The following is a 13,846-nucleotide window of genomic DNA, read 5'->3' on the forward strand; positions in this document are numbered from 1 at the left end:
GTAAGCACTTCAAAATAACAGTGTAATTTATGTTGGCACATACATTTTACCGGACATTACGCAGATGTTAGTTTGCGTAACCGGCATTGTACAGAACTCATATATACTCTCTTTGTTACACGCTTTACACATGTGAAATGATGGCCTATATTCAATTCACTTAATCTTCTAGGTGAGACTGTCACACCTTGGCCCATATGCAATTAACGGTTTCTCCTGAGTTTTCCCCTAGGTGATCATTAATCATATTTTATTAGCAATCACTTTTTAGCACTTTGCGATTGAAAACTTACCAAAAAGTAGGTGAAAAAGTAATTACAATTATTTTGAGTATTTTTTTGTTTGCTGGTGGTTAAAAAAGACAAGTTTGAAAATACCACCTAGGAGTAAACTAAAGAGAAAACATTCATTGCATTTGGGTCCTTGTCAGTAAAATACCTGCTAAACCTCCAGCAAGCAAGAAAATGCTCAAAATAATTTTAACAGTACTTTTCACCTACTGTTTCGTATTTTTTCAGTTGCAAACAGGGATGAGCAGAAACTACGCCAGTGCGAATTTACGCATCGTAGTTCGCATCTACGCATCGTAGTTCGTAGGTGAAGTTTCAAAACTACGCTTACGTATTTCCGCGTAGCGAAGTACCACTATGCGTAGATTACGCCCACTATGCGTAGGTAAAATGTGTATCGCGTAGTGAAGTACAAATGCGTTACTCGCGTCTAATTTGCCGCGTGCGGTTGCATGCTTACAAATTTACGCATTGGAAAGGGGAATGTATGCATAGAAGAGGTCCCGGTATAAGCATTTAAAGAGGAATTAATGCGGAAAATGTTCTGCATACGGGCATAAGCGTCCACATACACTACGCTTCCCACTACGTGTAATTGCATATTTTAACGCGTAGTCTACGAAATGCATACGCAGTGAATATTTGATTTCAAAGCCGTAGTTTGGCGAAGCGTAATTGCGTAAAACTACGCGTAGTTCTAGAGTAGCGAAGTTGGCTGACTACAACCATCCCTGGTTGCAAAGTGCTAAAAAGTTATTGTAAAGAGAAGGTGAAAAATTATCACCAGGAGAAAATTTAGGAGAAAAAATGAATTGATTAAGGGCCTATGACTCTTCTATCAAGCCACAAAATAATACTGTAGTTATTTAACTAATCTACCTCGGATTTACTTAGTGCACCAAACGAACACTGAACTCACCTGTTTCTTCATCTATGCTGAAAACTGAGAGGTCTGTTCCATCCTTTATAGCGTATCGTATCTCACCATCTTTTCCTTTGTCTTGGTCCTGAGCTGTGATTGAGAGCACCAGAGTTCCCACTGGAGAGTCCTCTGGGACTAGGCCTTGAAAAACAAAAGATTTAAACAAAGGTGGATGGAGGTTTTCATTGACATCCAGAACTAGCACCTCCACGTGGCACACAGAGGAGTGGGGAAACGGGCTTCCGGCATCTGAGGCTCTGATGGTCAGATTGTAGAAGGACCTGGTCTCGAAGTCTAGTTCTTTTTCCAGAATCAGAGCCCCTGTCGACATCTCTATACGAAAAGTCCCTTGTTCATTATTTATCAAGGAATAGGATACTTCTCCATTCGGGCCTGTGTCGGAATCCTGCGCGTCCACAAAATATATAACAACTCCAGTAGGAACGTCTTCTGCGATTTTCACTTGGGCAGTTACTGGCCGGCAGTATGGTGCGTTGTCATTCACGTCCTCCAAAGTTATGACAACATCAGTGAAAGAACAAAGTTGCCTGCCTTTCTTGGGTTGATCTCTGGCCTCTATTTTCAGCTTATATTTTGACAGTAGCTCTCTGTCTAGGGCACTTTTCACGGTTAAGTCACCTGTGATGCTGTCTATTGTAAACTTGTCTGTTGGGGTTAGAAGTGAATACCTTACCCTGCCATTATCTTCCTTGTCAATGTCATCTGCTTTTACTTTAAGGACCATGCTGCCACTCTTAGCATCTTCTCTTAGTAATACGCAGTATCCCGAAGGGGGAAATTTAGGTTCATTGTCATTTACATCTAAAACGTTAACAGCTAAAATTTTCCAAGAGGACTTTTGAGGCATCCCAAGGTCATACACCGTGATATTAAGGATGTATGAACTTGTGGTTTCATGGTCTAAAGGAGAAGTGACTATCAGCTCCCCTGTCTCCATATTCACGTTGAAGCATCCATCTTCAGCTCCAGAAGATATCACATAAACTAGCTTTCCATTGAAACCAGTATCAAGATCAATGGCCGACAGGTGAGCAATGGAAGAGTTTACGGGAATGTCCTCGGGCAGATCGATGGAAACTGGGAAGTTTTCATTAAACTGGGGAAAATGAATGTTTATTGGATGAACGTTGAAAGACGTGTCCTCCTCATCGAGCTGAACTTCAGATTGTAACTTAAAAGAATTGATCATTCTTTCTGTTATTTTGTTTATCACCCCTGTCTCCTCACAGTGTATGGATTTGGGAGAACCTTTGTTTGATACAGTGATGTGCACTGTGGTGGGATCAGCCTTATTTTCCCCATCACTAGCAGTAACAACTAAAGAGTACGAAGATGGAGGAGTAGATGACAGGTCACCTCTAACTGTAATATCTCCAGAAATGGGGTCTAACCTGAACTTCTGTAGCTCGTTACCTGAAATTATCTCATACTGTAAGGTCTGAAGCTCATCAGCATCTACTGCTGAGAGGTCAACCACTTTCTCCCCTACATCTAGGTCTCTAGGGATAGTTATATTGCAGTTAATTTTCTCAAACACTGGGGCATTGTCATTCAAATTGTTGAGCATGAGAGATACATAAACTTCAGACTGTCTTCGAAAAGGTTCACCTAAATCAGATGCCCAGACTTTCAGATTATATAACCTCTGATTCAGTTCATAGTCAGGAACTCTGTTGTTGGTAATAACACCCGTAACTTGATCGATTATAAAGGGAACATTCTTGGGACTAACCAGCTTATAGGTCACATTGCCATTATTTCCGATGTCAGTGTCTGTGGCACTTATTTGTAAGATTTTTGTTCCAATTGCGAGGTTTTCATTGAATGAACCTTCATATTTTGTCTGAGAAAACAGTGGGGAGTGATTATTGCAATCTATGAGGTCAACAACAACGGTTGTAGAAATCTGACCGTCAAGTGCTGAGATTTCCAAATGGAACTGGGATTGGTCTTTCACATCCATATGTTTCCTTGTCATAACCAGACCAGTTTTGGTTATAATCCTGAACTTATCCATGTACGTCTTTAAATGATAACCCCCCAATGGCACTGCTGGAATCATGTTAACGGTGGCAATATGACTTCCTGGAGGAGCACATTCACTAATCCGTACTTTATAAATATCGTGTTCGAATCTTGCCCTAGCATATCTCCAAGGGGGGATGAAGATTGTTTTTAAAGGAGAATAAACTGGTGGTTTGCCTTTGTCTTTCGCTCGAAGGCTTAGATTAAATCCTTGGGAGTATTCCAACCAGTTAATCTGGGCAGTAGAGACCACCGTAAACTCATTTTTGCCTATGTAGGACCTTAGAACCTTGAAGTAGCCATCTGGATCACCACCTATGATCTCCACAGAGTCGATGCTACACAGTGGGTCAACCAAATCCATAATCACAGTGGCATAAAGGAGTCTTTCTGATGAATCAGCCATGGCTGTTGTTACCGAGGAGATAAAAGGAGGTTTCTTCAAAGCTGGTTTGACTGATATCTCCAAAGAAGCCAAATTACCAAACCCATTACCCTCTGAGATTTTCCTCATACGATCTACTGCTAAAATTTCAAGCCTGTACACAGTTTGCCGTGTTGCATTAAGATGACCAATTAACATGACTATGCCACTTGTTGGGTGGATGCAGAACAATTCAGATCTAGTGTGGAAGGTATAGTAGAACATGGCATTCTGGCCCTGGTCAGCGTCGGTAGCACTAATTTTACCCAGAACTGTTTTCAGAGGTGCATCTTCAGCTACGGTAAACTTATAGGACGTTGTGGAAAAAAGAGGCCTTAAATCATTGATGTCCAGAACTTGTATGACAACTTTAGTCCGAGCTTCATAATCCAATGATTTCTCCGAAGCGTAGATGAGCAGCTGGTAATTATCTTTAACCTCTCGGTTCAGCAGAGCTGTATTGCCACTCCGTATACGTATTCTTAAAAAGCAGAAATCCCCAACGACCTGCTCTTCCGTTTTAAAGAGGCCAGTAGGATCGCCGGACACAATACGATACTTTACTGTCCATTGAGGGTCTTTCAAGTAAACACCCATCTTTTCTTGGCTCACCACGTAGGTCTTTGGAGCAGAATTTTCATATATGGTCGAGTGATATGAACTCTGGGTGAAGATGAAGGGCGTTGTGTCCTCATCGTTTCGACTTTGTTGGCAAGATGAGTAATGTAGCAGCAGTAGGACAATGCCCAGAACCTCCTGGCTCTTCAAGCCAAACATTGTCTGACGTCTCCCTGAAAACAAAATAAAATAAAAGGTTTATGAAAGGGCGTTTTCAGCATGAGTAAAAATGACAAAATATATAATAAGAATATAAACGAGATCAGCAGGCAATCTTCTTTTGAAGAACTTATGATGACTCTGCAACTTATAGTGTGTTCTGCTAAAGGCTGACTGGTAAGGTATGTGTAGCTATTCTGGACCCAAAGAACTGTTCCGATAAATAATCGGAAAGTATCTGTATTTTTGCTTTACACACCTTAAAGCAAACTTGAAGCAAAAAAAGTGTTTGATATAATGATTTGTATATGTAGTACGGATAACGAATAAAACATTAGTAGAAAATAATTAGGTTTTTTTCATAACATTGCATCATTCTATCATATTTGCAGTTTGGAAAACACAGGGAGCGGCAATACGCAGGAGGCGGGGCAGCGGCAGGTGAATGGCAGCACAAAGGTAAACAGCTAGCTAGCAACAAGTTGCATGTCGCTAGCGTGGTGGTTTTTATATTAGGAGACAGCAGAGTGCACCGAGGCTGGTGATAGTATGTAGAACCAGCCTCTGTGTCCTCATATTCATGTCAGAAACCCACCTTGGGTTCTCTTTAAAATGGGATCTGTGCAGGACTTGTATGGAAAGCTGCCAGGTCTTGCTATAGAATGTAGATCAGAAAACACAACTGCCATTTCTTAAGTCATACAGCTACATATACAAGGCATCATAAGCTGATCAGGACTGCCGAAATTCCTGAGACTCAATTTACATAAGAGAGATTTTCTCGACAAGTAGAAGCAAGTTCAAAGAGTTACCAGAAAAGGTGCTTTCTGACCTCTGTGTTTATGAAATGCTGGGCTTACTGTATGTGCATTTACATGCTGCACCATCACTTCAAAGGAATGTAGCATGGTGTGTAACACAACTCAATAGTTAGTTCAATACTGTATAAATATTACTATAGTATAATTATCATTGCATATTTATTTATACAGCACTAATATAAATAAATATACACATACATCCTGTACATACAGTATATACACACATATATATATATACATACACACAGATAGTTCCCTATTTACAAACCACTCAAGTTACATTCCAGAGATACAAAGTTGTCTTGAAGTACAAAATATAGAATACTATTTTTTGTTACATATTTTTGTTGTTCAATTTTACGGTATTACATAAACTATTATAAGTAGTTTCAAAAACGTTATCCACTTGAGTTCCAGCAGTCCCTGGCCCCTTAACCACTTCGGGACCGGCCGCCTAACCCCCCTTAAGGACCAGGGCATTTTGCGGTGGAGGGGGGTGTGCGCGTTTGGGGGGGGGTCGGGCAGCCGGATCCCGTCTGTGGTGTGCTGGGCAGTGCCCCCCCCATGGTGGCAAGTGTCCCCCCTGTAGCTGGCAGCCGTCTCCGCTCCAAATGACGCTCAGGTCGGGTCGCGGCTTGATGACGTCATCAAGCCGGGATCCAGCGCTGACGTCAGACGGAGCAGAGATGCCGACCAGAGCAGAGGGGGGCGACGATCGACGCTGGAACAGCAGGGAGGCGAGTGGATCCTCTTATTTTCCCCCCTGCCGCCGCAGCTGTCAAAGTGATCACTATGATCCGACAGCGATCGTAGTGATCACGTGATCAGCAGCCATACGCGATGGCTGCTGATCAATGAGGGGAGATGTGAGCTGTCATATGACAGCTTAATCTCCCCTCTCGGGTGCGCACGATCGCGTCTGGCGGATTTTGAATCAACGTCCGGTCAGAACTGTACCACCACCTGCCAAACCAGAAAACTGGGCTTACCAACGAATTGCCGAACGGCCTTGCTGCTCACGTCGCTTGTCCATTGCCACAGGCCATTTGCTTTGCCATCGCTATGACGGCAGATTCTGATGAAATCGGCACAATGAAATCGGCACCTGACCGACTCATAGAGCTCTGCAGTGCGAGGGGCCTGCAGCAACGGAGAGATCGGGGCAAAAGTGGCAGGTCCGTGCAGTGTGGTAATTGAAATCTACACCCTGACAGGAATAAGCAGCCACATACGTGGCATAGATTTTGTGGTCTAGAAGCGCATTGAAGACAACCAAATAACATAGATTCAGAGACAGAGGCGCTTATCGTGACCTAAAGACTGCACTGTGTGTACTCCTGTTAATTATTGCCTGAAGAAGCGGGAATATACCCGTGAAACGCGTTGCGCTGTATGTTGTAGTATATAAATAAATGTGTTTGTACTAAAACCGACAGTATCAGGTCTGCTTCGGGGAGATGAGTCCACCACCGCCTACCGAGGAATTGTAAAGTTTTTAGATATATGTTATTCTGTTGGCGCCTCTGTTCTCCTTACAATAAATAACATAGATTCTACTCAATGACCAAATACAGAGTTGTCTGAAAGTAAATCATTTTTCCCAGTTTTACTGTGTTTAGCAGAGGACTCCACTTACAAACAATTTTGCGTAGATTTTTGCAATTACTGCCAAACGTCATTACGATTGACATGCAAATAACTTCATGTAATCCATCCATAATTTCGTGTCATTTTCACATAATTTTGTGCCGACTTTAGAAGTTATTAGCCAAGCCTCTGCATGCTATCGCCACCCATGGCTATGCATGTCAAGAAGAAGGGTGGGAACTGGGAACAAGGCAAAATAAAGGTCTTCAAAAAGACCTTTGAGAAAATCGATTTTAAAAAATGCAAAACTCAAAAAACTCAGAAAAATGCTAAACTCAGAAAAATGACAGTTTACAAAACAATTTTCCTTTGCATTTTTAAAATAGTTTTTCTCAAAACTAAGAGAATTTTTTTTCCTTATTCCCATTATTCCCCTACATACATAGCAATTTTGGTGACGATAGCATGTATGGGGTCTTTGCTATTAACCGCTAAAGTCGGCACAAAATGACGGAAATATTACACGAAATTGCAAAATTACTTCTTACTGCATTTACCAATGAAAATAATTACGATTTTATCCAATATTTTGCTTTACAATTTTGTATCATAGTTGCAAATTACGATGAGAAATGATGGTTATACGAAATTTGTGCTCCTCAGTAATAGAACCACCTTCTGTGTTAAGAAGGATGAAATCTATTGTCTGGCCATTTTAGTATTGGGGGTTTCTGGGCTCCTGTTCTTCACACAATGATAATTGTTCTTCAACACATCTGCCTGGTATGTCCTACCCACACAGACCTGTCATTCCACACCTTACACTGCTGAAGGCCAACTGAGTCTGAAACAGCTGTCTGCATGCTGCATTATATGGCCCTGTAAAATTAATTAGCTACAGGAATGTTTTACACCAGCCAATCTAAATGTACAGGCATGACTATGTACTCTGTACAGTGCTGCAGAAGATGTCAGTGCTATATAAATACATAATAATAATATGGTAGGACATCAGACTATGACTATGGTAGGATTAGATTGTGAGCTCCTCTGAGGACAGTCAGTGACATGACTATGTACTCTGTAATGTGCTGCAGAAGATGTCAGTATCTACACAACTGTAATCATAATGTTTATAGTAATAGAAAGGCCACTAATGACTTTGGTGGTCGTAGGTTATGACAGATACTGTAGGTTTTCTATTCTTGAGAACAACAGGTTTAAATGCAGTTCACAAGATTCCTGAAAGCCAAAACCAATTCCGGGCATGACCCAAGTCATGCTTGGCGAAATAAAAGGATTCTGATTCTGATTCTGAAAGATTGCGATCAGAACGAGCTCAATGATCAGAATCAGCTGGAAGTTTTGAAGCCCTGGAGAAGCGCTGGGGGTTTACGAAACTCCACTGCAAACAGCGGATGTGCAGTTCCATCCACCTCTTATGAGCATCAATGACATCAAAGCTGACTTCCTCCTCTTAGATAAACATGGGGATATTTACTCTACCGCGTCTCAATTCTCAAACATCAGACAAAAGTAAGTTAATAATAATAATTGGAACATTTGTATAGCGCTTTTCTCCTGTCGGACTCAAAGCGCTCAAGAGCTGCAGCCACTGGGACACACTCAAGAGGCCACCCTGCAGTGTTAGGGAGTCTTGCTTTGAACTCCTTACTGAATAGGTACTTGACCTAGCCAGGATTTGAATCCTGGTCTCCCATGTCAAAGGCAGAGCCCTTAACCAGTACACTATCCAGTTAGATTCTTTGTTTTAAATAATACCTTATTTGACCGCACTGCGCTGCTTGGCGGGACTCAGTGAGAAGCTGCAGATTCCTATTGTCTCATCCTTTCCGCATACCTGTCCTGTGTACTTAGTAATGTCACCCTTAAAGCAAACTTAATAAAGCCCAATCTACACGATACGATTCTTTGTACGATTTGATTACGATTCTATATACGATCCGATTAAATCCAACATGTCCGATCGGGATTTGATTCAATTCGATTTGCCATTGCAAACCAATGGTAAATCAAATTGAATCGAATCGAATCCCGATTGGACATGTCGAATTGAATCGAATTGTACAAATAATCTTATCGTGTAGGTATAGAAAGCCATCTCTAACCTCCTGCATTACATCTGGCCCACAACGAACAAGCAAACACTGAGAGCTAACTACCCCCTGTAAAAGAAACGAAATCTCAGGGTGCCCACCCTTTCCTTGGTTCTTGGTATCAATATCTGGCCAGTTGTTATTATTTTGATCCATCTGTCATATATGTACAAGGATGTTGCACATGGAAGAGGGGGCTGCACATGGAAAAGGAGGGGCTGCTGTACATGGATGATACACATGGAAGAGGGGGCTGCACATGGAAAAGGAGGGGCTGCTGTACATGTATGATACACATGTAAGAGGGGGCTGCACATGGAATGGGAGGGGCTGCTGTACATGGATGCTACACATGGAAGAGGGGGCTGCACATGGAAAAGGAGGGGCTGCTGTACATGTATGATACACATGTAAGAGGGGGCTGCACATGGAATGGGAGGGGCTGCTGTACATGGATGTAACACATGGAAGAGGGGGCTGCACATGGAATGGGAGGGGCTTCTGTACATGGATGTAACACATGGAAGAGGGGGCTGCACATGGAATGGGAGTGGCTGCTGTACATGGATCATACACATGGAAGAGGGGGCTGCATATGGAATGGGAGGGGCTGCTGTACATGGATGTTACACATGGAAGAGGGGGCTGCACATGGAATGGAAGGTGCTGCTGTACATGGATGATACACATGGGAGAGTGGGCTGCACATGGAATGGGAGGGGCTGCTGTACATGGATGTTACACATGGGAGAGTGGGCTGCACATGGAATGGGAGGGGCTGCTGTACATGGATGTGACACATAGAAGAAGGGGCTGCACATGGAATGGGGGAAGGGAGGACTGCGGTGCATGGATTAAAATCCACAAGAAAGTACCCTTAAAGAGAACCCGAGGTGGGTTTGAAGAATATTATCTGCATACAGAGGCTGGATCTGCCTATACAGCCCAGCCTCTGTTGCTATCCCAAACCCCCCTAAGGTCACCCTGCACTCTGCAATCCCTCATAAATCACAGCCATGCTGCTGACAAACAGCTTGTCAGAGCTGGCTGTGTTTATCTCTATAGTGTCAGTCTGCTGCTCTCCCCGCCTCCTGCAGAACTCCAGTCCCCGCCTGCATCCCTTCCCTCCCTGCTGATTGGAGGGAAGGGACGGGGGCAGGGACCGGAGCTATGCAGGAGGCGGGGGAGCAGCTGAGACTGACACTACAGATGTAAACACAGCCGCACAGCATGGCTGTGATTTATGAGGGATTGCAGAGTGCAGGGGGACCTTAGTGGGGTTTGGGATAGCAACAGAGGCTGGGCTGTATAGGCAGATCCAGCCTCTGTATGCAGATAACATTCTTTAAACACACCTCGGGTTCTCTTTAAGAGTAAATCCAGCTTTGCTAGGAGGTCCCGTTTCTACTGAAGATCCGAAAAACTGTTTCTGTATTGTATTTAGTTTGCTGTAATAGAAGACCGTCTGGAAAAGAATGTGAACCTTTAGTTGTAGGATAAGTGATTGGGAAGCAGGAAGTTGGGCTGTTATGGAGATATTCCGCCATTGGGTGTCGGAGGAATCGGCAGTCTTCAGAGGAAGAGGACCTGTTGTGCCAGTTAGCGGCCCTGGTCACACTCCAGCTGGCAGCCTGTAGCCCTGTACCGCCTGCTTGTCCCTCACCCTGCCCAGCCGGCCAGACATCACACAAGCCATCACCTGACCACCACCAGCAATACTGGGATAGGGTTTCCCAAAACATCCTGTCCACTCAGAGGACAGACAGCTCACACTCCACTGTGTATGGAGGTGCAGAAAACACACCAAAACATACAGATCCACTTAGATTACAGCTCCAGAAACTAAAGAAAACGAAAGAAAAGAGGACCTGAAGTGAGATAATCATATAATACTAACCCTAGAAAGAAATTGTCTGAAGTCCTTTTCTGTTTTCCAATACAGGAAGAAGTAAACAAAAACTCTGCAGGCTGCCATATTTATTTCCTGTTAAACAATCCCAGTTGCCTGGCAGACCTGCTGATCTATTTGGCTGCAGTAGTGTCTGAATAACACCAGAAACAAGCATGCAGCTAATCTTGTCAGATCTGATAATAATGTCAGAAACATCTGATCTGCTGCATGCTTGTTCAGGGGCTATGGCTAAAAGTATTAGAGGCAGAGGATCAGCAGGGCTGCCAGGCAACTGGTATTGCTTTATAGGAAATAAATATAGCAGCCTCCATATCACTCTCATCACAGTTCTCCTTCAAAAGAGAACCTAAAATGACAGGGATATGGAGGCTGCCATATGTCTCCCATTAAACAATGCAGATTGCCTGGCTGTCCTGCTGATCCACTCCCTGTAATACCATTTTTTTAGCCATTGCCCCTGAACAAGCATGCAGCAGATCAGGTGCTCTGACTGATGTATGACTAGATTAGCTGCATGCTTGTTTCTGGTGTTATTCAGACACTACTGCAGCCAAAGAGGTCAGCTGGGCAGCCAGACAACTTTTAACAGGAAATTAATATGGCAGCCCCCATAGCCCTCTCTCTTCCAGTGTCCTTTAAGGTGGCCACTAATGGTCCAATTTCTAGCGTAATCAGAAATTCTAATCGGATTGGTTGAAAACGATCTCAGTTGATGGGCACAATCGATTATGAACGATTATAAAAACAGTCGTCCGGTTGGATTTTTGTCAAACCAAAATTTGGATTTTCTTGTTGGTTGCGATAGATAGGAAGCAAAGATTGGTTCATTGATGGTGTCGTGAACGATTTTTCTTCCGATCAGAATTTCTGATTGCTGGAATTATTGGACCATTAGTGACCACCTTCTGCGTGATCCTGCCGGTCACAGTAAATGGGCAGGTTTCCTCTCTTTATTTCTCACAGAATGACCTCTGTCACTGGAGCGTTTAGTGACATTTGCTGTCTGAGGAGTCTGCAGAAGGGAGCGCTTTCCTTCTGAGTCACATGATAACTACAGGGCGACGCCTACTTTAATGTAACACTTCACAGCCATCATCTGCGCTTAAGACTATTTTATGTACGGTTTACAGACTTGCCCCAGATTAACCTGAACAGGGACACAGTTAATCCAGTCACAACTCAATTTTACTCTTCACACATTTTATTTCCCTTTGAAACTATAAAGAAGAACTCCGGAGCTCTAGAAACACATAGCCGACTTACCCTAAAGCTAACGACACAATTTTGATTGTAGAATTATTCCAAATCTATTAAAGCGGTATTGTCACTATATCAAATCAAATTTCAACAGCAACTGGTCTGAGTGTCTTAAGTGATAAAGATGCTAATCATGCACAAAATTACACGTAAATGCAACATTTTTATGCCACATTATGAATTACGACAAAATTTAATTTATTACGAGTTTGCTGAACATTAAGAATTACGCATATGCAAAATGTAGCATCACCACTAATGACAGCCCCCATATATTTAAAGAACAACTGAAGCAGAAGGGATATGGAGGCTGCCATATTTATTTCCTTTTAAAGAGAACCCGAGGTGGGGATCTTAGAACGAAATCTATACACAGACGCTGGGTCTGGCTATAGTGCCCAGCCTCTGTTGCTATTTGAATCCCCCCTAAGTCCCCCCTGCGCTCCGCTCTCCCCCATAAATTACAGCCACGCTGTCGACACGCAACATGCCATATTTATTTCCTTTTAAAGAGAACCCGAGGTGGGGATCTTAGAACGAAATCTATACACAGACGCTGGGTCTGGCTAAAGTGCCCAGCCTCTTTTGCTATTTGAATCCCCCCTAAGTCCCCCCTGCGCTCCGCTCTCCCCCATAAATTACAGCCGCACTGGCGACACGCAGCATGTCGCAGCGAGCTGGATTTACCTCCCTAGTGTCACTCACGCCGCTCCCCCGCCTCCTGCAGAGCACCGGTCCCTGCCCGCGTCCCTTTCCTCGCCGCTGATTGGAGGGAAGGGACCCGGGCGGGGACCGGCGCTCTGCAGGAGGCGGGGGGAGCGGCGAGAGTGACATTAGCTAGGTAAACATTGCCTGACAGCGCGGCTGTGATATATAAGCTAAAACGGAGCGCAGGGGGGATTCAAATAGCAACAGAGGCTGGGCACTATAGCCAGACCCAGCCTCTGTGTATAGATTTCATTCTAAGATCCCCACCTCTCTCTTTATGCAATACCAGTTCCCTGGCAGCCCTGCCAATCCTCTGCCTCTAATACCATTAGCCATAGCCCCTGAACAAGCATGCAGCAGATCAGGTGTTTCTGACTGAAGTCAGACTGGATTAGCTGCATGCTTGTTTCAGGTGTGTGATTCAGACACTACTGCAGCCAAATGGATGAGCAGCTGGTATTGTTTAAAGCAGGTGTGTCAAACCAGTCCTACGAGGGCCGAGATCCTCACACATTTTTGACACAGCTCAAATGAATTGATGGGTCTGAAGCAGGAAAGGTGCGGTCCATCAGGTAGAACACATTCCTTTCTTTCTCAGTCCATCCTAAACACTGGCATAGATCTAGCCCTCCAGGCCTGGAGTTCGACACATGTGATCTAAAGGACCACTATCGTGAAAATCGTAAAATAAAAAATACTTGTAAATACATACAAATAAAAAATATGTTTCTTCCTGAGTAAAATGAGCCATAAATTACTTTTCTCCTATGTTGCTGTCACTTACAGTAGGTAGTAGAAATCTGACAGAACCAACAGGTTTTGTACTAGTCTATCTCCTTATGGGGGATTCTCTGGGTTTTGTTTATTTTTTAAAAGCACTCAGTGAGTGGCAGTTGCTCTGTCCAACTGTCAAAAAAGCGTGCAGCAAGCAGTGAGGCTGGCCAGCATCATTGTATAAATCCTTTTCCAGGAATGTCTTTATAAA

The 13,846-nt window shown here is 43.5% G+C and overlaps 1 protein-coding gene across 1 annotated transcript in view; it reads right to left on the reverse strand.

Annotated features, from left to right (window-relative positions):
• The window catches only part of FAT2 (FAT atypical cadherin 2), a 208,769-nt gene that overhangs the window by 132,784 nt on the left and 62,139 nt on the right, over positions 1-13,846 (reverse strand). Inside the window, exon 2 of the mRNA XM_068278392.1 lies at positions 1,210-4,473. Within this exon, the coding sequence (XP_068134493.1) occupies positions 1,210-4,459 (3,250 nt within the window). The 5' untranslated portion in view covers positions 4,460-4,473. The remainder of the gene's footprint in view (positions 1-1,209; positions 4,474-13,846) is intronic.

This window comes from Hyperolius riggenbachi, chromosome 3 (assembly GCF_040937935.1).
Source record: "Hyperolius riggenbachi isolate aHypRig1 chromosome 3, aHypRig1.pri, whole genome shotgun sequence".
In the NCBI taxonomy this organism is placed as follows: domain Eukaryota; kingdom Metazoa; phylum Chordata; class Amphibia; order Anura; family Hyperoliidae; genus Hyperolius; species Hyperolius riggenbachi.